The 25,169-nt window shown below is 48.0% G+C and overlaps 1 protein-coding gene, 2 non-coding genes and 1 pseudogene across 3 annotated transcripts; 2 read left to right on the top strand and 2 right to left on the bottom strand.

Moving 5' to 3' along the window:
* Positions 1 to 765: 765 nt before the first annotated feature.
* Positions 766 to 849, bottom strand: TRNAL-UAA (transfer RNA leucine (anticodon UAA)). Its single transcript has one exon. It is a non-coding gene; the product is annotated as a tRNA-Leu (tRNA).
* Positions 850 to 7,350: 6,501 nt separating this feature from the next.
* LOC149349799 (importin-7-like) lies at positions 7,351 to 7,811 on the top strand (annotated as a pseudogene).
* Positions 7,812 to 14,008: 6,197 nt separating this feature from the next.
* On the bottom strand, positions 14,009 to 14,092 carry TRNAL-UAA (transfer RNA leucine (anticodon UAA)). Its single transcript has one exon. It is a non-coding gene; the product is annotated as a tRNA-Leu (tRNA).
* A 4,593-nt stretch (positions 14,093 to 18,685) lies between these two features.
* Positions 18,686 to 19,191, top strand: LOC149349801 (importin-7-like). The gene is made up of 2 exons (XM_089575499.1): positions 18,686 to 18,995; positions 19,124 to 19,191. The coding sequence occupies exons 1-2, from the start codon at positions 18,686 to 18,688 to the stop codon at positions 19,189 to 19,191; spliced, it is 378 nt and encodes a 125-aa protein (XP_089431625.1).
* Positions 19,192 to 25,169: the final 5,978 nt, after the last annotated feature.

Here is a 25,169-nt window from a genome sequence, read left to right on the forward strand (position 1 = left end):
AGATTCGTATTATAGGCAAGTTATAAAGGGTTCAGAAGATGCGCTGAAATCGCTAAAAAGCTTAAAGAAATTCGTTTGCTAATTATAAAAAGAAGTGAGGATGAGGCAGGTCCGGCCGCACGGTTTTTTCAACAGTGATGTCATCTGTGAGGCCGCTTGGGAGTTCCAAGAGTTAAATGAAGAGGGCCGGACGCACGCGTAAAAACTACTTCTGGTTACCTTTAGGTTTCTAATCTGCAGTCATATTTTACGGCGCGTGGTGTCTAAATACAAAAACGTGTTTTTAGCCGGAGCATTTGCTTTCCTTTATTGAACATGATTTCAAAGGTAGAACTCATGGCTGCTGTTCAGTGGAGACGAAAATCAAAAACGCCTGTTTAATGCATAGTATGTGTTAAAAGACACGACGTCGGCTAAATCAATATGCTTTACCTCAGTGGCGTTTCTCAAAGCCTGCAGGTGTGATTTTGGGAACACACACAACGATCTTGGAACCGGCAACTGCAGAAGAATCGAATGAAGCTCCTTCCGGACCCGCAACTTCAAGCCCGGCCCAGGCGTAGGAGCGACGGGTCAGCGAATTTTCCGTCCTGACACCGTGCTGTGCTCTGGGGTGTATCATCTGAGGGGCATTTGGCGCTTTAGTTGTATCCGACTGCAGGGGAAAAAAACAAACAGGAGTGTTCTGCTTAATAGAAATGCGTATTAGCGCTCCGCAAGTAGAGCGTCGACAATAGGCCTAAAAGCAAAAATAAAAAGAAACTTTGTCAGCAGTGGGGTTCGAACCCACGCCCTCTTGCGAGGACCAGAGCTTAAATCTGGCGCCTTAGACCGCTCGGCCATACTGACCACGATAATGTGACTTTTATGACCATATATTCACTCTGTGCAGGTGTAGGAGCGTACATGTACCTGTTCAGCTGAGATATCGTACTTGGTGAGGTTAAATTTTGCACCGCAGAATGAATCTGCCGATCCTCTCCCTGTATCCTCCTCCTCGTCGCAACGCTGAGCGCGACCTAGCTTAAAGGGACCCTGAGTGAGTGAGTGAAAGCTTTACTAGCTCTAGATTCGGTTGTGTTCGGCGGTTTTGAGATGGCTTCGTCCATCTTGCTCAAAGGTCGGTTGCCCTTAGTCCAGGGCTCCGCTGGATGCTGCTGCCAGTTTTGCTCGCCGAATGAGACCTTCTTGGTCGACCCGGCGATCGCTGGAGAGCACTCCCTCCCATTGCTCCGCACTCGGGTTTGTTATCACTGGTACCACGCTTATCCTCTGGCATGCCCACGTTATGTGGTACAGCGTGGGGGGTTCTTGGCACCAAGGGCATTTGTCATTGTATTGTGTTGGATATATTTTGTTGAGTACGTGTAGGTTCGGGTAGGAGCCCGTCTGTAGCTGCCTCCACGCGACAGAGTCCTGTCTGCTAAGGGAGTTGTCCGGTGGTGGATACCGCTTTCTGCAGCAAAGGGACCCTGAAAAGATTTCCGTGGGCACATTCTAGTGCAACAGATCTGTAGAGGTGATCTTTGCGGGTTTTCGAGTCAAATTTGAAAGCGCCGCGTGGACCCATAATTTATAATGATTTTTCAAAAATCGCTGCTCGTAGCAGCTCGCAACCGATTAGGGCGACACACCTTATCCCGCGTCCCCTACCCCGATGACGTCAGTGGCCAGAAGGGCCTGTCTTCAAGCTTGCCCCATCTGACCACTGACGTCATCGTGGAGCGGACGCGCGGTGAGATGTGTCGTCCTAATCTGTAGCGAGCTATTGCGAGCTGCGATGGGGTCCAAGCAGAGCTTTCAAGTTTTACTTGAATACCCGCAAAAACCACCTCTACTGATCCGTTGCACTAGAATATGCCCATCGAAATCATTTCAGTGTCCTTTTACGTAACCGAGGCGCGTTTCATGCGACCGATCTGCGCACGCGCAAAATCCTAGCGGTGACTGATGAAAACAATCTGCACGACGATTTCCGACACCGCGGCACTAGGAAACACATGCAAAGCGATGAAAACGACGTCACCGCTGCCAAGTATTTACATGCTTTTTTTTTCTAAAGCAGGAATGCTTTTAGCGCTACATTTTCACCTCTCTTTGTCCGCAGATTTTCACCTCTCTTTGTCCGCAGAGGCCACAGCGCGTGCGCAGGAGGCGTCCGATTAAAACTGGCATACGTCTATGCTAATACGTATCGGGTTTGCTACAAACGTCTGATGACTACCTCCAACTACGCCACTATCACTGCCGCGTGCAGACAGATGTCAACTGAAAAAAAATAGATGCGAAAGAAATTATTGAAAAAAATAGGCATGCCACAGTAACGGCGTCACCCGAAGTAATTGCTACAGCTGCAGATACACGCAATGTCCCCCATGTCAACGGGCATGCAGGTCATAGAAGCTTACGCAAAGGGGCACTTGTTTATGTGATAGTTAGGTCGCAAAAAGTGTGACAATGGCAATAACAGCGTTGCTGAAGACTGACTTTAAGGTCGTGCGCATCGCAGCATTGAAGTAAAGTAAAGACAGATAATAAATATAACCTACGAGAGGTAAATTTTATCCACTTATGAATGCATAATATCCTGAGACGACCAAAGAGACACTCCTTGAATATTTGAAAGCGTTTCAGCTTCTTATGCTTTAGGAACACACAATTGCTTCCTTTGCAGCATTTAAGTTCTTTGGACGAAACAGATCACGAACAGCTCATTTCAGTATTCTGCACTGAGCAATGTGCCACATTGAAATAGTGAGCAGTTGTGCTAAGTTCGATGCAAATGGGCAAAAGTTGCATCAGTGTGACCGAAGTTTGCGTTGCAGGGCTCTACTGAACATGAATGCAATGTTTGCTGCGTTAGCTTAAAGGCTGCGCCTTGAGACTGCACTATCAGTTGGGTTACTTCAACATAACGTTTCCTCGTTCACCAATTCAGACACACAGACTGCCGTGCTGTGCTGCTAAATGAATTTAATTCTGTTTAACTTTTTTTTTAGTAGGCCAATGGCTAAATTATACTTTTGTTTTCTGGCCAGGACTCGCCAGTGACCGCGTGGTGTGAAATTATTTTGCGCACAGTAGCTTGGCATGATAAGTTTGTAGGAACATATAGCTTGGCGCTTTGCAAAATTATCGGATCCGTCATTAATCGCAGAACCAGCAGTCAACTGAACAGGGATTTTTTTGCGTGTGGTCAACGGGTAACAGTAATTGGTGATTAATATTGAATTGGTTAATAGACTGGCTTACAGCCTAGTTTCGCCTCCACAGCCCTCATCAATTTCAACCCCCCCCCCCCCCCCCCCCCCCCCTTTAAAAAAAATGCCTGTAGCTGGGCATGATAAGTTTGTAGGACCATATAGCGTGGCGCTTTGCAAAATTATCGGATCCGTCATTAATCGCAGAACCAGCAGTCAACTGAACAGGGATTTTTTGCGTGTGGTCAACGGGTAACAGTAATTGGTGATTAATAATTGATTTTGTTAATAGACTGGCTTGCAGCCTAGTTTCGCCTCTACAGCCCTAATCCATTTCACCCCCCCCCCCCTATAAAAAAATGCGTAAAAGAGAAGTTCCTATACTAAGCTTACGATGTTTATGCAGGAACTCGTAATAACTCGTCTCGTCTTTAGCGTTATTCTTCGGATTTAGCATCAAACTCGTGTTAAATCCACGTAGGTTAGGTTGGGTTAAATTACGAAGAAGGCGTACAGTAGCTCTCCATGTGGATTAGCAAAACGTTCAGTTGGGCGAGTTGGTAGATATTCATGATGTAAACAGCGCGAACTACAAGGGACAAGAAAAGCGCTCGTCCTGTGTCCCTTCTCTTTTTGTCCCTTGTAGTTCGCGCTGTTTACATCATGAGTATCTCCATGTGGATACCGAAACCACGCCGTGAAGGAAAGGGGAGGGAGAGGAGCAGATGCGGCTATTCTGGTTTTTACTGGTGGGAAAGCACTGTTAGCACCCTACCCTTCAAAAGTAATAGTGGGACCCGCTGCGGCGGCCGCATTTCGATGGAGGCGAAACGCAAAATCCGCCCGTGTGGTGTGCGATCTCAGTGCCCCTTAACGATCCCCAGATGTGCGAAATTATTCCGGAGTTCTCCACTACGGCACTTCTTTCTTCCTGTCTTGTTTCACTCCCTCCTTTAGGCCTTCCCGTACGGCGCGGTTGTCCACCGAGATTTGAGACAGTTACTGCGCCATTTCATTTCCTCAAAAACCAATTCTTACGTAAATCCTCTGAGAGAGTCGCCAAAGGAAAGCCGCATAACTGGCTTCGTGGGGCAGTGGGCACCTCAATCACGCTTTGAGCTACGTGGCGGTAGTGATAGAGAGATGTGCGCCTCTTACGTTGGCATTGAAAACTTTGTGGCTGAAATGCGGAAATGGGAGCATCACTTGACCACTCCTTGCACCACTGCACCAGGAGTGGTGGGAAGACTCCTAGGGATCTATCAGTGTAGAGGATGACCAATTCTGCATAGGTGGACATTAACCCATTACCGCTATCCAAACAACTGCCATCTGTGAACACTGTATCTGAACACCGGAACCGAAGGGAAAACGGAGCTGCTGGCGCACCTGATTCGCATTTGCCTAATTACGCAAATCGGCCATCATTTTTGAAAACCAGACTTCGGAATAAAACTGCTGTGTCTCTTTGGCTTGCCGATTATCCCAAAAGCATTCGTAAACTCAAAACCAGCGAGCTGTTCTGCCACAACATCTTTGCCACTGCACGCATAGATGGGGTGCTGATTTCCAGCATTGAAGACTTTACGAACGGGCGTTATTTACTCCGCACGCTTTGATCTCGACCACTGTGCTTGTTTACTGAGGAGTGTGCCCACCTGTGACTTGTGCAGCTCTGAATTTTTCTGTTCATACTGGGGGTAAGCAATGCCGGTTTTATGACTAACGGCGCTGTTCTCGAAATCGGAACCTGGAGGCACTCCCCAGGTGCGACGTGGCACATACACGATTTTAAAATACCAAAAGCTGACTTTGAAATACCGAAATTTTTGTTTACAACAGAAAGCTTGGTGTCCAACTCCTGCGCGGCAGCTTTAGAAACGCCGGAAGAAAAAGAAAAGAAAAACTTCATCAGTGGAGACACTTGTAATCTTGCAGCGTTGTTGCAGGACTGTCACATTACTTGTGCGCTAATGTTTACGCGTTTCTGCAGCGCTCTTGTACGCACGTATGGGTAACGGGCCGGCATGCTCTGAGGGCTGCCTCTCTTTCACGCAAGTAACCTTGATGCATTTAAGAATAGCTAGACTATGCATACCTCTATGTGGTTTTGTTGGGGTACGAGGGTACCGATCGAGTTCCGCCGCAGACCATCGTTTTATCTGTTTCACGCGAGGTTCAGTATCAAGTCAATATTATTAGTTTAAACCGGCCGTACCAGGCTATTCATGCTATGAATACAAGACAAGATATTTTAATTTGCACCCTGACACCTTTACGAGTCTCGCGAACGACATGAGAGGACTGATAAGCAAGGGTACGGAGAGCAAGCGCTGACCTGAAGCGATAGTTTATTCCGGTTAACTGGAGAAATGTAAGCCGATGAAGAAGTGTTTTTAGGGAAAGAGACAGCAAAGCAGAAGCGAAACAGGCCAGGGAAAACAAGGTCTTTCGAGCAAGGTGTAAAGAGAGAGACAGATCTAAAAAATTTTTATTCATCAATTTGGTGGAATAAGGGGGGGAGGGGGGGGGGGTGTTATCCCTGCCAGCTGGCCACGAGCCCTTGGCGCACGGCAACTCCTAGGGCTCGGTGCACTGCTCGGAAAGCTGCAGATCCATTGGGGGAATGTCCGAGGGACAGGCATAGAGAATGTGACTGAGATAACCTTGGGTAGATAGAAGACATCTCGAACGTATCTGTCGTTCTCAGAGGTGAAACTCATTTCTAAAAAGACTGATTAAAAACACGTTCATGTCACCCCACCGAGGGAAAAAGTGCGATCCCTGCAGAAATTTAGTTATTGAGGCCGAGGAACGTAGATGTTCCGTCAGACAAAGAGCAGGAACCCAACATTATTCCCCGCCAAGCCTGTATTGTTAAGTGCCACGCGATTCCGGAGACAGGGGCTGGCAGAAGACGACGACGACCACTGAAGGCCGAAGCCGAAGGCGAGCGTAGAGGAAGACGAAGGCCGTGCTGTTAGATGTGTGCCTTGCTATAGCTTTCAGTATTTTCTTTTTTATGCTTCATTATTTTTTGAATTAATCTTTCTATTTTCTCTGTACCTCTCTCTCATTCTCCAATCCAAACTCCTCTCTCTCTCTCTCTCTCTCTCTCTCTCTATATATATATATATATATATATATATATATATATATATATATATATATATATGTATGTATATGTATATGCATATGTATATGAGAGAAGCCAACAGCCACAGAAAGCAAGGGGCACAGGGGATTTTTAACTTTATTTATTTACTTTGTGGTGGTGATCAATTTATATTACTGAATATGTTATCGCTTAAGGCTAATTGATTAGAAAAGCAAAATAAAAAACAACCACATGCCGCCGGTGGGATCCGAACCCACGACCTCCGCATTACGCGTCCGGTGCTCTACCGCTGAGCTACGGTGACGGCTGTCAAACTTTCTGCTTTAGGGGGTATTTATGTTTGCAAATAACCTAACCTTGGAAGTGTTCACCAGCGCCACCCACGTTCTTAAGCGGCGGACGTAGCACGTCCTGAGTTACCGCTGATGTGACGTAGAACGTCATCGAATGGCGAGGGTGGAAGCTGTGTGAGAACCCTCTTATGCTTCCTATGGCGTCAAGGCTGCCAGAACCGAGGCCCTCGCTAAGCAATTAAGCAAACAAGGGAAGGGGTTTGAGGGGCTCGTTATAAATATGAGAGAAGCCAACAGCCACAGAAACCAAAGGACCGGGGGGATTTTTAATTAATTTATTTATTTTGTGCTGTTGTTCGATTTAGAATATTACTGAATGTGTTATTGCTTAAAGCTAATTGATTAGAAAAGCAGAAGAAAAAACAACCACATGCCGCCGGTGGGATCCGAACCCACGACCTCCGAATTACGCGTCCTGCCCTTCTTGCGGTAGACTTCCCCGGTGTTCCTCTCCCGTGTGCTTTTCTTTTGCTTTTACTATGTACCGGTGAATAAGAACCTTTACCTCCCGATTCTTGGCCGATCCCCTAGCGTGGGTATGTGCCATTCTGTCAAAGGCTACAACAACAACATTCGGAACATGATGGCACCAGCGACCAGGGCCAGCAGTGTCCGGCGATATTTCCATGGCACTCTCTTTCCGTCACCGTCGACCTCCATCATGGAGTCAGAGCAAGGCATGGCGTAGACCACGACGTCCGTCGACGAAGAGCAGCGCCCTGTCGACGAGTACCAGGTCCCCAAGGAGGTCATGCGAGGCATCCAGAACCCGGACCCGATGTGGTTTGATGCGCTGACGTCGGGCCCGCAGTCCGTCGTTGAGCAGAGATCCACACGGAAGGTCAACATGCTGGCCGGCCAGAGGAAGGCCGCCGCAGAATCGAGCCGGATCGAGAAGAGTGGCGGATACGTGTTCCAGAACCAGGCGGTGCCCCCATCGTCCAGCTCTGGTGGCACCCCCTTTTGTGGGCTACACGATATCTGCCAACGTGCGTATATTCTTTGTTTACATCGTTTTTTTATTGTCTTTGTTCATATTCTTCTGTTCACTGTACCGTTTTGAGCGTTCGGCCTTTGCTTGTACGCGCTGATGTTCCGGTACATTTTTTCCCAGCAGAGAAGGCCTCCACACCTGCTTGACCATGGAGTCGCGATTCGACAGGCGGCTAGCGGGACCGAATGAATGGAACTGCCGCGTTCACGGACTCCGGCCGCTGCGGTGGCGTTCATGGCGCCACTGCGCATGCTCAACCATTGTAATACCGTTTTCCCATCAATAACTAAATATCGGAGAAGCTGGAGGGAGAAACTTCTTAACTTTCCTATGACTACTGGACTGTCGCTCGATGACACTAGCTGCGATTGATTCTGCAGTTCTCTGCAGTACGCCATCGTCCATTTCGCCGTCTCAGATCACATGCGCTCATAGTTTTGATAAAGTTCTGTTCCAAATGTTTTGCCTTCAGAGCCATTCACTGCGACGCACTTTATGCGGTGGAGAGACCCACACGTGCTCAATTTTATGTGCCTTCGTATTCCGAGTTATTTGTGCTGTCCGCGGTTGCCCACACACTCTTGTGTATCTGCCTGATTCGTCACGCTTTATATACCTAAATATACACCATCCACATCTAAACCTTTCATATATGAAAGCTCCCGCGATGTGAGGCAAACAGCTGGGTGGGGATTAAGCACGACGTCGCGACCATCGGCTTGAGGGCCACCTTTTAGTGACATTCGCCGCTTCGTTCTTGAATTGCATCTCTACGAGGGACGTTCATAGCCGAACGTTCGCGCGCTGACCTTCCGGCCGAGAAGATTTGTCGAGGCAGTCAGGAAAGCGGGCGCTCTCGAGACGGTAAGGTCAGGTGATGTAGGCGGGCCTGGCTCATACTTACGTAGGGACCACTATTGCACCCTGGAGGAGGGCGTGAACGTTACACTCACTAGATCGACACACCCGTTTTTGTGTATGCCTATGCCATTAACAAGTGAGTAGGCTCGGTTGCAAAACGCAAAAGTGACAAGCTGCATGTTCCCTTTTATATCGCTTTTGCCGGTAGGTTGAATATCGCGGGACACGGAGGCAGAGCTCGCCATTTCACAGACCCAGTTTCATCGGCAGAATGAGGAGCAAGATGCGCCTTTTCATGTAGGAATGCATTCTGTGCCTGTATTCGAGCACCTCGGTGTCCAACACATCCGCGGTTTTCAGTCCGAGCGGAAAAATAAGCTTCGATAAAGTACAATGTTATCTAACTTTGCTTGGAAGGGGGTGATTTCTTCTTTATTCTGTGCTCAACACGTTGATCCAGAAGTGCTGATGTGGTGTTGATCATCGTCGTTTTTACAGTGCTGATCATCCAGGCTACATTCACAGCTGGACAAAGGCGTAGTTCTGGCAGTGGTTTCTAATTACCCCTGCGTTGCGCCAGCCAGGACTACCCGACTTCAAATTTCAAACCTGATTATTCACTTAAAGGTGCACTCAAGAGGAATCTGAACTCGTATTTTTACCGCTGGAACTCGATCTACACGTTCCGAGCGTTCTTAGAAGCTTCGAATTATTGCCCTGTGCGCCTGATTTCCCTAATTTAAATCAGATTAACGTCGGGCTCCCGAATTTTTTCTTTTTTTTAATTGCTCACAAATGGTGGGAGGAGTTGACCAAATTTCACCCAGTCCCGTGGCGACTTGCCGTTCTGCCATCGGCGGAGTGATACGTGGTGTTCTGCGAAAGCAAAGAGTCCACGCGTATTTTTATTTCCGTGGGCCTAATTTGCTCTGTGTAGTCTCTGGCTAGACATATTTATTCACGGAAACCTAAAAGAAACAAAACAAAAGTGAAAGCAAAGTGGCCACGCGACTGGCTGAAAGGCACTTCATGCGTTGGTCGACTCCTTCCACCGTACGCGGGGAGTTCAAAAAAAAAAAAAAAGGCGGGAGCCGGACTTTAATCCGATTTAATTAGGGAAATGGACCACACAGGGCAATAAATCGCAGTTTCTGAGAATGCTGGGAACGTGTAGATCAAGTTCCCGCGGCAAAAAGACGTGTTCAAGTTCCTCTACAGTGCACCTTTTAAACCTCTGCTGCCCACAACTACAATTTGCCTGCCGCGTGGTATACGGCGCTCGGCTGCTGACCCGAAAGACGCGGGTTCCATCCCGGCCACGGCGGCTGAGTTTCGATGAAGGCGAAATTCTTGAGGCCCGTCTACTGTGCGATGTCATTGCACGTAAAAGAACCCCAGGTGGTCGAAATTTCCGGAGCCCTTCATTACGGCGTACCTCATAGCCTGAGTTGCTTTGGGACGTTAAACCCCAACAAACCAATCAACTAAATTTTGATTCCGTTGGTTTCTACGTCGTCACGCTAAAAGACCATCGGTTCTTTATTGTGCGTATTACATGGCCTGGTCAAGGCCATTTTTTCGTGTTAATTCTAGTACCAGGTCAACTCGCATTTGTTCAGACCGACCGACCGACCGACCGACCGACCGACCGACCGACCGACCGACCGACCGACCGACCGACCGACCGACCGACCGACCGACCGACCGACCGACCGACCGACCGACCGACCAAACGACCGACCGACCGACCGACTCACTCACTGACCTTTACATGGCACAGCAACACTGAGTTCTATGGAACACGCTGCAGCGGAGAGCTCGAAATTAATTTCGATTACGCGGGTTTAATTAACAGGCGCATAAATCTCCGCATACGGGCGCTTTTGCATTTTGCCGCCTTCAAAATGCTGGACCAATTTCTGCACTTCCTCGACCCATGCCTCAAATCAAGATTGTCACCCCGACGTACTCGCCATCTGGAAGCTCTTTATCATCGACTTCGTCTAAACACTGCGTTTACAAACGCCTTATAGTTCCGTTTAGGTCAAGCTAACTGCACACATTTCGACAACTGCGGCTTAGCAGATACAGTGGAGCATATTTTGTCCGAATAGCAAGCATGCGCTGAGGAGCGTGCACATTATGAACATCTTATGGAATCACTGACTCCAGTGCCTCTAACACTGGACTGTGTATTAGGACCCTTAGCCTGCCATAGACAGCAGAGACGCGCTAATGAGCAGCTGTGTCATTAGACAGGAAGGAATCCTTACTGAACCTCGCTACAGAGCTCATGATGAGACAATGCTTAAGCATTCAAAGCACGTAAGCAGTCTTAAGCGCCCTCCATTTTTGTCGTTCCCTTCACCTGAGCACAATTATCCGTAGTCGCTAGTGCTGACGCCCTAGGTGAGATTCCTAATGGTACCAAAGCGATGGTCTACCGGCGCCATTGAGTGGGTGAGAACGTGAAGGACTAAAAGTTTGTAGTTTATTTATTTTATTTATTTATTTATTTATTTATTTATTTATTACATACTGTTGGCCTCTCTTTGAGGCCGTAACAGGATTGGGTGCACATATGCATGAAAAAGTACACAATGAAAGACTGCAGAGAAGGAACTTTTCACTCTCATAGAAAGAAACATGGTAAATGACACATGGTGACAATGTTAACCGTTTTGAAAGTGGTTTGCTACCTTCGACACGAATGCTTCAGGAGTGAGCTGGCTTACAATTTCAGAAGGCAACATATTCCACTCACGGATTACATGCGGGAAGTATGAAAATTTGAATGCATCACTGTGGTATCTATATTCAGATAGATGTTTTTCATGTTTTGTTCTTGTGACACGTGTATTAGGCGTAAGCAGGTATCTAGTTTTATCAAGTTTTGTGTCGTTATTCAAGAGGAGGAACAAGAACTTAAGCCGCAACAGTCTAGCTCGTGTGTGAATTGTAGATAGGCCGGCTTTTTGTAAAAGCAGTGAGGGAGAGTCATGGCGACTGTATTTGTTATAAATGAAGCGGACAGCTTTTCGCTGAACGCTTTCTAATCTATCAATATATTGTTTAGTGTAGGGCAACCAGGCAATAATACTGTATTCTATAACTGAGCGGACAAGTGAAATGTAGGCTAACAGTTTTGTTTCAGGTGAAGCAAGTCGAAGGGAACGTCTTACGGTATAAAGCGCGGAATGTGCCTTTGTGGCAATGTGTGTCACGTGCTTGTTCCAACGTAGATCGGAGCTAATAATCACACCAAGATACTTGAATTGCTCTACTTTTGTAAGGGACTTCTGCTCAATTCCATAAGTGAAGTTTAATGGTTGTTTCTTTCTTGTGACGGTCATGCAGACGGTTTTCTCCAGGTTGAGGGCCATCTGCCAGTTGTCGCACCATTCCGATATGTACAGCAGGGATTTGTTAAGCAGTATTTGGTCGGCAGAGCTATTGATTTCTTTGTACATCACACAATCATCCGCAAACATACGTACTGTTGCATCAATATTCTCGCACAGATCATTAAGAAAGAGAAGGAAAAGAATTGGGGCGAGCACTGACCCTTGTGGTACGCCAGATAATACTGCTGCTAAATCCGACTGGGTGTTTTCAAAACAGACAAACTGATGTCGATCAGTTAAGTAGGCTTTTATCCAATTAGTTATTGATCCGTTTCCAAGAAAGTGAACTAGCTTGTAGTGAAGTTTAGAATGAGATACCCGGTCGAATGCTTTTGAGAAATCAAGGAATACCATATCTATTTGCCCCCCTTTGTCTATTGTCATAGCTAGGTCGTGGACAGTTTCTACTAATTGCGTTGTCGTGGACAAACCTTTTCGGAAGCCATGTTGATTGGGAATAAGTAAATTGTGGTTTTCTACAAACGTTGTAATGTGCTTCAAAATTAAATGTTCTAAGATTTTACAAGCCGTACATGTAAGGGAAATAGGGCGATAGTTGGAAGCATTTGCTGGGTCTCCTGATTTATGCACCGGAATTACCTTGGCTATTTTCCACATTTCTGGGAGTTCTGCATTTTCTATTGATTTCTTGTATAAAATAAGCAAATACTTGGAAATCCATTCAGCGTAACGTTTCAGAAACGCGTTCGGTATATTGTCTGGGCCTGCCGATTTTTTCGTGTCAAGACTGAGAAGTAGGGCAAATATTCCTTCTTCAGTTAGTGTTATTTCCTCTAGTGTATTGCTGCTGTCGTTAATATGGGATTCTATCGTATGGGTGGTGCCATCATTCAGCGTAAACACAGATTTAAAGTAATTGTTAAAGGAAGTGGCTGTGATTGGTGCTACATTCGGATCAGGTATACTCTTTCTAGTCCTTGAGTTCAAGTACCGCCAGAATTTATGAGGAGCCGTCTTAATAAAGTTAGAAAGAGTGACGTTCATATACTTCTGCTTGGCCGCTTTCACAGCTTGTTTGAGTGCTCGTGAATGGATGCCGATTTTCGTAGCGTAACTTGACAAGTACAGTCTGCGTTTCAGCTTTCTTAGGCGTGCAATTTTGCGCTTCAGATGTATGATCCCTCTGGTTATCCATGGGTTTGTTCGGTGCACTGGCTTGGCTTTCTGTGGGATATACTTAGATACGCAATCTTGTACAATAGTTACGAAAGTCAGCCATAACTGGTTGACAGACATTGAGGGATCTTGGGAACTAACGCAGAAATTTGAGTATGACAGTTCCAATTGATCAAGAATGCTGACATCATCCGCGGCTGACCAGTCAAGAATCCATGTTTTTTGCCTTTCAAAAGAAGTCGATATGCTTAACGGGAGGACACATAATGTAGCCTTGTGATCTGATAGACCATCTACTACCTCGCTTGAAGAGTTTGCAAATTGAACTATATCGCTAATAAACATAAGATCAAGAGTGCTAGTACTTTCTTTTGTAACGCGCGTTGGGTCGCGGATTACTTGCATGAGACCGAAGTTAAAAGAGATGTCAAGCAGTGCTTTTGAGCTAAGTATGTCTGCATTAAGTAGAACGTGTTGTCGGGCTAGTTGGTTGAATACTTCAGACATGGCAGTTGCGCAAAACACACACACACACAAGACAGGTTACGGGACGAGCGCTCGTCCCGTAACCTGTCTTGTGTGTGTGTGTGTGTTTCGCGCAACTGCCATGTCTGAAGTATGTCTGCATTAACGTCCCAATGCGATACATGTGGACTGTGAGGGACACCGTATAGCGGAGGGCTCCGGATTAATTTACACCAACTGGCGTTAATTGATTTGCGCTGACATCGCACGGCATACAGGCATTTCTGTGGTTCGCCCCAATCAAAATAAGGGCGACGCGGCCGGAATCAAACCCGCGACTTTGGCATGAGTAGCCGAACGCCAAAGGAAGAGGGAAGAAAAAAAACATGACTGTGCTGCTTAACAAAAATGTGTATTAGCGTTGCGCACGCAGAGAGTTCACAGTAGGTCCAAAAGACTTTTATAAAAAGGAATACTGTCAGAAGTGGGGTTCGAACCCACGCCCTCTTTCGAGGACCAGAGCTTAAATTTGGCGCCTTAGACCGCTCGGCCATCCTGACTGCGAGATTGCGGCTTTTATGACTATATATTCAATCTGTGTAAGTGTATGTGCGTACATGTATCTGTTCAGCTGAGTTTTCTCAGACTCGGTGAGGTTATATTTTGCACAGCAGGAGTGAATCCGCCTGTGCTCTCCCGGTATCCTCCTCCTCGTCGCAGCGCTGAGCGCGACCGGGCTTAAAGGGGCCCTGAATTGATTTCGATGGGTATATTCTGGTGCAACTGATCTGTAGCATTTGTGTTTGTGGGTATTCGGGTCAAATCTGAAAGCTCTGCGTTGACCATATAATTCAGAATGAATTTTTTACAAATCTCTGATCGCTGAAGCTCGCAACCGATTAGGGCGATACACCATCGCATCACCTACACCGATAACGTCAGTGGGCTCATGGCACAGCCTTCAAGTATGGTGGCTACTTCAGAAGAAGGGCCTATTTCAAATTCGCCCCGTCTTCCCACTGACATCGGAGTAGGGGATGCGCGGTGAGTTGTGTCGCCCTAATTGGTTGCGAGCTACTGTAGCTGCGATTTTTAAAAATTCGTTCTAAATTATAGGGTACACGCAGAGCTCGCAGATTTGACTTGAATACCCGCAAAAACCGCTTCTACTGATCTGTTGCGCTAGAATATGGCCATGGAAACCAATTCAGGGCCGTTTACGTCACCGCGGCTCGTTTCATGTGACCGATCTGCGCACGCGCAAAATCCTAGCGGTGGCTAATGAAAAGAATCTGCACGACGGTTTTCGACACCGAAGCCCTAGGAAACGCATGGAAAGCAATGAAAACAACGTCACCACTGCCAAGAATTTTCACGCTTTTTTTTAAAGAAGGAATTTTATAGCGCTACATTTTCACGTCTCTTTGCCCACAGATTTTTGTCAGTTCGTGAGTCCATACCTGAGACGTATTAGCGCAGTCGTACAGCGGGTTTTCCGCACGCACCCGCAGTGACATGTATGGGGCTGGGCGAGTCTACTGCGCGCGCGCAGGAGGCGTCCTGTAAGTTTGGTACACGTCCACGCTAATACGTCTCGGGTATGCTAAAAACGTCTAATGGCTACCTCCAACTGCGCCACTACCAGTGCTGCGGGTGCACATAGAACGCAAATAAAAGAAATATATGCGAAAGAAAATACTGAAGAAACAGGCTTGTCGCAGTAGCCACGTCAGCACAAGTGATTGCTCCAGCAACAGATACACCCATTGCCATCCATGTCAACGGGCATGCAGGCTTATCTGAACAGGCACTTATTGATGTGATAGTTAGCTCGCAATAAGTGTGACAACAGCAGTAACAGCGTTGCTGAACACTGACTTCAAGGTCGAGCGCACCGCAGCATTGAGTTAAAAGTAAAGATTGATATAAAATACACCCTTGGAGACGTAAATTTTATCTACTTATGTATTCATGATATCCTCACGAGATGACCAAACAGACACTCCTTGAATATTTGAAAGCGTTACAGCTTTTTATGGTTGAGGAACACACAGTTGCTTCCTTTGCAGAATTTAAGTTCTTTGGACGAAACAGCTCGCCTACAGCTCATTTCAGTATTCTGCTCTGAGCATTGTGCCACATTGAATTAGTGAGCAGTTGTGCTAAGTTCGATGGAAATGGGAAAAAGTTGCATCAGTGTGACCAAAATTTTTGCGTTGCAGGGGTGTACTGACCGTGAATGCAATGTTTGCTGCGTTAGCATATAGGCTGCACTTTGTGACTGCACTATTAGTTGGGCTATTTCTCCATATCGTTCCCCCGTCCACCAATTCGGACACACACTGCCGTCGTGTGCTGTTAAATGAATTTAACTCTGCTTAACTTTTTTGTAGTAGGCCATTGTGTAAAGGATAAATTTGTTTTATGGCCTGACTCGCCAGTGACCGCGTGGTGGAAGATTCCTTTTATAGAGGCGCTTGACATAGTAAGTTTCAGGGAACATATATAGTGCGGCGCTTTCCAAAATTCTCGGATCCGTCATTAATCGTAGAACCGACAGTCAACGGAACTGAGATTTTTTGCGTGGGGTCAACGGGTGGCGGTAATAGGTGATTTATGATTGAATCGCTTAATAGACTGATTTACAGCGTATTTTCAGCTCCACTGCCCTCAACCATTTCATCCCCCCCCCCCTCAAAAAAAAAAAATATGCCTAACAGACAAGTTCCTGGACTAAGCTTAGGGTGCTTATAGAGGAACTCGTAGTAACTCGTGTCGTCTTTGGCGTTATTGTTCGAATTTGGCCTCGAATTTGTATTGAATCCACGTAGGTTAGGCATGGTTAAATTACGAAGAAAGGCGTGGGGTAGCTCTCCGGGTGGACACCTAAGCCACGCCGTGTACGAAAGGGTAGGGATAGGAGCAGATGCGGCTATTCCGGTTTTTATTGGTTGGAAACCACTGTTAGCATCGTACCCTTCACAATCAAAAGTGGAACCTGGCCGCGGCGGTCTCGTTTTGATGTAGGCGAAGTGCAAAATGCGCCCCCGATCTGTGCGATGTCATCATCATCAGCCCGACTATATATACTGCAGGTCAAAGGCCCCTCCTATGCCTCTCCAATTAACCCTGTCTTTTGCCACTCGGCCACTCTATCCCAGCAGACTTTTTAACCTCATCCACCCACCTAACTTTCTGCCGTCCCCTGCTACGCTTACCTACACTTCGAATCCACTCCATTACCCTTAAGGACCAGCGGTTATCTTGCCTTCGCATTACACGCCCTGCCCAAGCGCATTTCTTCCTCATGATTTGGACTTATATGTCATTAACCCGCGTTTGTTCCGTCACCTGCTCCGCCCGCTTCCGATCTCTTAACACTACACCTATCATTTTTCTCTCCATAGCTCGCTGCGTTGTCCTTAACTTAAGCTGAACCCTCTTTGCTGGCATCCACGGTTATGACCCATTGGTGAGTACCGGTAAGATACAGCTATTGTATACTTTTCTCTTGTGGGATATCGGTAAACTGGCATTCTTGATCTGAGAGAACCTGCCATATGCGCTCTACCTCATTCTGATTCTTCTAGTTATTTCGGAGCTCTCCAGTACGGCAGCTCTTCCTTCCATTCTTCTTTCACTCCCTCCTTTATCCCTTCCCTTTCGGCGCGGTTGTCCACCGATACAGCGGCATTTCATTTCCTCAAAAAACAATTCTTATGTGAAGCCTCTGAGAGGGTCGCCAAAGGAAAGGCGCTTAACTGGCTTCCTGGGGCAGAGGGCACCTCAATCGCGCCTTGAGCTACGTGGCGGTAGTGACAGGAAAATGTGCGCCGATTACGTTGGGATTGAAAACGTTGTGACAGAAATGCGGCACTCTTGTGGGTTCACCTTCGAAAGTAAGAGGAAATTCCTGTGCAGCGTTAGAAACGCCCCCAGAAAAAGAAAAGAAAAACTTCATCAATGGAGACACTTGTAATCTTGCAGTGTTGTCAATTGCCTTCGGGACAGCTACATTACTTGTGTGCTAATGCTTACGCGCCTCGGCAGCGCTCTTTTACGCACGTATGCGTAACGCGCCGGCATGCTACGAGTGCTGCCTATTTTCACTCTAGGAACCTTGTTGCATTTAACAATAGCTAGACTATGTATACCCCTATGTGGCCATGGTGGATAGGAGGGTACCGGTCGATTTCCACCGCAGACCATCGTTTTATTCAATTTTACGCGAGTTTCAGTATCAAGTTAAAATTATCAGTTTGTACCGGCCATACCACACTATTGATTCTGTCAATACACGGTAAGATTTTTCATTTCCACCCTGATCCCGTAACGAACTTAGCCAACGAGATGACGAGACTGAAAAGAAAGGGAACGCAGGGCAAGTGCTGACCTACAGCGAAAGCTTATTCCACTTAACCCGGGAAATGGAAGCAGACGAAAAGGTGACTCGTATGGAAAGGGACAGCAAAGCAGGAGCGGAATTGGCCAAGGAAAACAGTGCCTTTCGAGCAAGATAGAAAGAGAGAGAGAGAGAGATCGAAACAATTTTTATTCATTAATTTTGTGGAAATAAAGGGGCGGGGGGGGGGGGGTCTATAGGCCCACCAGTTGGCCACGAGCCTCTAGCGCACGGCGACCCCTTGGGCTCGGTGCACCGCTCGGAGAGCTGCAGATCCAGAGGGGGACATTCATGGAGAATATGATTGAGGTGACCTTAGGAAGATAGAAAACATCTCGCGCGTATTTGTCGTTCTCAGAGATCAAATTCGTTTCAAAAAAGACTGATAAAAACACGCTCACGTCGCCACACCCCGAGAAAAAGTACGATCCCTCTGGAAATTCGGTCAACGAGGCCGAGGAACGTAGCTGTGCGGTCAAGCTGAGAGCAGGAACCCATCTTAATGCATCGCCGCGCCTTTATTATTCCGCACCTTGGGGATCCGGAGAGAGAGGCGGACAGAGGAAGACGGCGACGACGGTCGAAGGCCGGCGCCGAAGGCGAGCGTAGAAGAAGACGAAGACCGTGCTGTTAGATGAGTTCAATTTGGACCAGGGTGACGCTGACGACCAGTGCCAGCAGTGTGCGGCGAGAATTGCGGGGCGGGCCATTTCCCTCATCCTCAACCTCTACGAAGGAGTCAGAGCAAAGCATGGAGTCGACCACGACGCCCTTCGACAAAGAGGAGCGCCCTGTCGACGAGTACCAGGTCTCCAAGGAGGTCATGCGAGGCATCCAGAACCCGGACCCGATGTGGATTGGTGCGCTGACATCGGGCCCGCCGTCGATCGTGCAGCAGAGGTCCACATGGGAGGTCAACGTGCTCGCCAGCCAGACGAAGGCCGCTGCAGAGTCGAGCCGGATCGAGAAGGGTGGTGGATACGTGTTCCAGAATCAGACGGTGCCCCCATCGTTCAGCTCTGGTGGCACACCCTTCTGTGGGCCGCACGATTTGTACCAGCGTGAGTATATTCTTTGTTTATATCGCTTTTTCTTGTCTTGCTTCATTTTTCTTCCGTTCACTGTACCTTTTTAGCCTTCCACCTTTTCTTGCGGCCGCTCATGTTCCGGTGGATTTTTTTTCATGCAGAGAAGGCCTCCACACTCCCGCTTGACCGTGGTGTCGCTGCTCGACAAGCGGCTGGCGGGACCGACTAAATGGAACTGCCGCCTTCGCGGACTCCTGACCCTGTGGTGGCGCCCACGGCGCCACTGCGCATGCTCATTCATTGTAATACCGGTTTCCCATCAATACCTGAATAGCGGAGAAGGTGGAAGGAGAACGTTCCTAATTTTCATTTGTCTACTGCACTGTCGCTTGCTGACACTAGCTGCGGTTGATTCTGCAGTGCTCTGCAGTACGACACTGTTTCATTGCCTAAGATCACAGTGCGCTCATAGGTTTGATAAAGTTCTCTTCCAAATGTTTTGCCTTCAGAGCCATTCACTATGTATCACTTTATGCGTTGGAGAGACTCACTTGTGCTCACTTTTATATGCCTTTGTTTTTGGAGTTATTTCTGCTGTCTGCGGTTCCCACACTCGCCTGTGTGTTTGCGCGATTCGTGAAGCTTTATATACCTAAATATACACCATCCACATCTAGACCTTCCATATATGCAAGCTACCGTGATGTCAGGCAAACAGGTGCAAGGGGATTAAGCACGACGTCGCGACCATCGGCTTGAGGGCCACCTTTGAGGGGCATTAATCGCTTCGTTCTTGAACTGGATCTCTACGAGGAACATTCACAGCCAAACATCCGCGCGCTGACTTGCCGGCTTAGAAGACTTGTCTAGGCGATCAGGAAAGCGGGCGCTCTCGAGACGGTAAGGTCACGTGATGCTGACTGCCCTGGCTCGTACTCTGAGTGTACACTTTCACAGGTGGACGTCGGCACTCTGGAGGTGGGCGTGAAAGTTTCGCTCAGCGGGTCGAGACAACCGTGTTTGTGTATACTGATGCCGTGAACAAGAAAGCGCGCGCGATTGTAAAACGCTGAGGTGAAAAGCTGCGTTTTCCTTTTTATATGTCGTGTCCTTGTAAATTTAATATCGCGAGATCCAAGGAGGCAGAGCTCGCCATTCTACAGAGCGAGTTGCATCGGCAGAAGGAGGCGCAAGATGTACTTTTAACGTAGATACACATTCAGCGCCTCTAGCCGCCGCGGTGGCTCAGTGTTATGGTGCTCGACTCCTGACACGAAAGACGCGGGCTCGATCCCGGCCGCGGAAGTTGAATTTCGATGGAGGCGGAATTCTAGCGGTCCGTGTACTGTGTGATGTCAGTGCGCGTTAAAGAACCCCAGGTGGTGGAAATTTCAGGAGCCCTTCACTATGGGGCCGCTCATAGCCTGATTCGCTTTGGGGCGTTAAACCCCATAAATCAACCAACTAAACCAGCATTCAGCGCCTTTATCCGCGTACCTCGGTGTCCGTCACGTCCACGGTTTTCTGTCCGAGGCCAAAAATAGAGTGTAGGTATAGTACAATGCCAGCGAGCTTTGCTTGGAAGACGGTGGTTTCTTCTTTACTGTGTGTTTAACACTGTGAGCCAGAAGTTATCATCTGTTCTTGATCATCGTCGTGATTGCAGTGGTTGTCATCCAGGTTACATTCACCGGGATTTCCGCAGTCCCTACCCGCGAGTCACTCATTACCGGCTCTGATCATTGGAAGGCTCCAATGCTCAGCCTCCACCCGAGGACACAGGTCAAACTCCTCCAGCTGGCTGAAGACGCCGCCGCTGCCCAAGGGATAGCGGCCGTCATTTAAGCGGTGTCGTCCTGTCTTGCTCAGTCCGTTTCTTGAGGGTCCGCTGTTTTTTCCGAATATGAACTACCAACTATAGCCCGTTCGACCACGCTTGCAAGTTTAAGATGGGGACGGCTTCGGGTGGCTCCTCTGTATCCGCTGGAAAGAAAGTTTCACCACCGCCTGGCTGGAGAAAAGCGTAGTTGTGGCCGTGGTTACTAATTACCCCTGCGTTGCGCCAGCCAGGACTACCCTGCACCAAAATAAAACCTGTTTATTTCACTTAAACCTCTGCTGCCGTCGACTACATTTTGGTTCCGTTGGTTTCTACGTCGTCACGCTAAGAGAACATCGGTTCTTTATTGTGCGTATTACGTAGCCTGGCCAAGGCGATTTTTTCGTGGACTGACTGACTGACTGACTGACTGACTGATATCTCTTTGCATATTTCTCTCCCCGAATCCCTTCCCCACGCAGAGTAGCAAGTCAGCGGATTTAAACGCCGGCTAAATTAGCTGTTATTCAATTAAAGAAGCCCCCCTCTATATATCTCAAAATGCTGCCGCCACGGCCGAGATCCAAACCGCGACTTCGGGCTGATCAGCCGATCAGCATACAGCCGCGGAGCCAGCTGCTGCAGGCAGCTTTTGCTCTTTCATGCACGCTACTCTCCCCGTCTTTCTTGTGGTGGATACTAATCACAGGTCCGGAGCATTCCCCCTGCGCCCGAGAGCGCCTGATTTATGCACACGCCCCAAATCTGCACTTGGGGCGGGTGCACAAAACCGAAACAGCGGAGGGAATCAGTGCAGACGTAACGTCTGCTGGTGTCGTGTTGCATTGCCTGGGGAGCAAAATTCGAACTGCCTGCTCTGTTGTACCAGGGCATGGGCTTTCTTTTGCTTCGTCGCGTGGTGCATGAAAAATGATAGCAGCGAAGCAAAAGAAAGTGCATGTCATGGTACAAGAACGCGGACGGTTCGAATTGGGCGCTTTGTGCATTGCAACGCGTCAGCAAGGAATAGAATTTGCTTTGAACTTCCGGCGCAGCTCATGCGCTCTCTTTCAATCTTGGCGGCAAAACAAAAAAACTCCAGATTTCCTCGCGATGGAGGACTTTAGAGAAAGGGTTTATAACGTCGTCTGGTCCATAGCTGTGCATTCGCCAATGGCCGTAACCACTAGTCTGTGCTGAGTAAAAAGTTGTTTTGTAAATTTGAGTTAATTAGCTCATAAGCATGCTTTTGAAAATGATTGGCTTCCGCCGCGGCTGACAGTTTGTTCCCGAGAATATGTGCTTTCTCTATTTTGATCATCCTATCTAGGGGATTTTTCGAAAGTGTTAGCTGTAGAGCTAGAACTGCAATTTTTGCAGAGCTAGATTCGCCAGACTGCTGCGCATTGCACGCTTTAGTTTTCTTCGTACTAGTTTTCACCCCTACCATTCTGACTTTGCCTAGTGAGGTCCTCAGCTATCTGCTGCAATTCAAAGTGTGGGCTACTCAGCAGGGTATAATGTCATTAGCAAATCTGATATGCTAAGGTATCTCCCATTACCACTTTCTTCTACCTTTATCCAGTACAGTGTTTCGAATACCTGCCGTGGACGTGCATTGAGTAACAACGGGAAGTTTCCCTATCCCGGCCATACACCCCTTGTTACCAATATTTTGCTGCTCCTTTTTGAGGACTACGGTCGCTGTGCAGTCGTCCTCGGTGTTTTCCAGAACGTTGGCACCGCTTCCCCCGTGCCCTGATTGCGCAGTGCCAGCGTGACTCCTGATGTTGCAGGAAATGAAGTGCTCTGTCGTCGTTCATTGTCGTAGTTCGGTGGAAGAGAAAGTCGAGGGCGCCGGGGGACATCAGTGGTCCGCCTCCTTGCCCTCCCCTTTAGCCCCCAAAATGGACGTCCTTGAAGCCGGAGAGCGTGTTGTCGCAATGTTTTCAAACAGTTCATATAGTTGCCTATATATTTTTTTGTACCGCGAAAATCTCGTCATAAGATTTATTACTTTAGTTCGTGAGTGATACTGTATCACAAAGCATTAACGGATGTTTTTCTACCTTTATTATTCGATGGTGTTTTTAGAGTGAGGAGTGCTGGTATGGAGCACGGCGTTGGGCGAGAGAAGTCGTTCCAGTTGGCCATTGTATGGGGGAAAAGAAATACGGGCACTTATTCCTTTTTTTTTTTTGCGCCGGTTAGTAGCTCATACAGTGGCGGGATTTGAAGGTACAGGCTCCTTTCTCAAGCCCGCTACCCAGCAAAGCCGAGTATTAGATCGGGGGAAAGCTGGTACCCGTTTGAAGAAACTGGTGGGCACAATACGCTATCGCGGAATTTGTGTTACAGCGACAGCTGAGTGTATCAGGGTGCAAACATCGATGTAGTACGGTGATTCGCGCAGTGCACCTCACCGGCAGAGAAGACGTACCGTCGACAGTCTAGAATATCTGCACTATGTGATCGCTAAAGAACACAACGCAGATGCGTGTCTTTGTGCAATATTCACTTCGAATTGCATATTACATGACGACAATCAATGCCGCGTGATCGCCAAAGTGCAGCGCGTCAGCGTATTCGACGCTGTGACGGGACGCTAAACGCTTCTTTGCGATTTCTTGCGCACGCTTTTGCCTATATTAACTCGAAAACTTATGTCCGATCAGCACGAAAGCCAGCGTCCGTCGCGCGTGCATGGCGCAAAATTCCTCAGTGACGTCACCATGCTCTCGCGTGAAGTCAGCACTAAACCATGAGATATATCGATGCCTACAGCGAAGGAAAAGATTTCCTGCCAAGGTGCTGGGAATGGAACCAAGGACCTTCAGATAAAGAGGCGAGCACGCAACCCGTAGGGCACAAAACTGAATGGGTTCCGAAATCGCGACTTGCGACTCCGTGATCATCCTATAGAATCGACTTGCCTCGCGAACAGAGGCGTACCTAGTGTATGCGCTTCCTTGCGACTATATGCTAATGAGTAGGTGTGTCATTAGAAAGGAAGGAAGATTTAATTAACCTTGCTACAGAGCTCACGATGAGAAAGTGCTTTCGCGTTCAAAGCACGTAAGCAGTCGTAAGCACCCCCCGTTTTGATGATTCCCTTCACCTCAGCTCAAATGTCCGTGGTCACTTGTGCTGACGCCCTGAGCGAGTTTGGTAGTGGTACCAACGCGATGGTCTACCGGCTCCATTAAGTGGGTGAGAAAGTGAAGGAGTAAAAATTTGTTAACGCCTCAAAGCGACACATGGGGACTGTGCACAATGTAAACAGAAAGGTGTAAAAACGAAGTAAAGTTGTCCTCTAAGCACACCCTATAAAGAAGGGCGTGCGCTAGAGGACAACTTTACTCCCTTTTTTACTAACAGATAGGTGTATTCGTGTTCTGTGTGCGAGGGACACCGTATAGCGGAGGGCTCTGGATTAATTCCGACCAACTGTGGTTAATGCATTCGCTCTGATATCGCACGGCACGCGGGCGTTTCCGGGTTTCGCCCTCATCGAAATGCGAGCGGCACAGCGGATATCGAACCCGCGACCTTGGCACCAGTAGCGGGACACCAAAGCCACTGAGCCATCGCTAGGGGTATAAAGTGCGGGAGCCTTGACGGCATTTCACCACATGTCACAGCTAGGTGGAATCCTACGGCGGCATCAGTGGCAGCTGTCACGGATGAAAGAAATGTGAAGATTCCATGCCGTGGTTGCGATTTAATCTTTGGCGACAGTTGGGCCCGTGCGTTCTTGACGTATGACGGTATCACCAACGCGCGAAAAACGGAAACTATACAGTAGGGCACAACTAAAGTGCAAAGCGGCAGATGCCCTTCAAGGGAGGCCCTCCAGCCAATGGCTTCGACTGATTTTCATGGCCTCGCGGTTAATCCCTGGTCACGCTGTAACATGGCAGGGGATTGACCGTGGATTAACCGCTACTTTATGAAAATCGGCCAACGCCAATGCCTGGGGCAGAGGTCTGCACAGGCATAATCCTGAGGACCGAGCCCAGCCCAGGCCCGCGACTTGAATCCAGGGCCCTCTAAGTTATCCCTTTGCTGTACTTGGCCGGTCCGCCAAGCTCGGAGTGCGCTCGGGCCCGTTGCCGCAGTAGCGCAAGAGGTAAATTGCTCACTGTATGGGAGGAGATTCGTATTATAGGCAAGTTATAAAGGGTTCAGAAAATGCGCTGAAATGGCTAAAAAGCTTAAAGAAATTCGTTTGCTAATTATAAAAAGAAGTGAGGATGAGGCGGGTCCGGCCGCACGGTTTTTTCAACAGTGATGTCATCTGTGAGGCCGCTTGGGAGTTCCGAGAGTTAAATGAAGAGGGCCGGACGCACGCGTAAAAACTACTTCTGGTTACCTTTAGGTTTCTAATC

This window comes from Amblyomma mixtum, chromosome 3 (genome assembly GCF_055824585.1).
Source record: "Amblyomma mixtum isolate Tamu chromosome 3, ASM5582458v1, whole genome shotgun sequence".
In the NCBI taxonomy this organism is placed as follows: Eukaryota; Metazoa; Arthropoda; class Arachnida; order Ixodida; family Ixodidae; genus Amblyomma; species Amblyomma mixtum.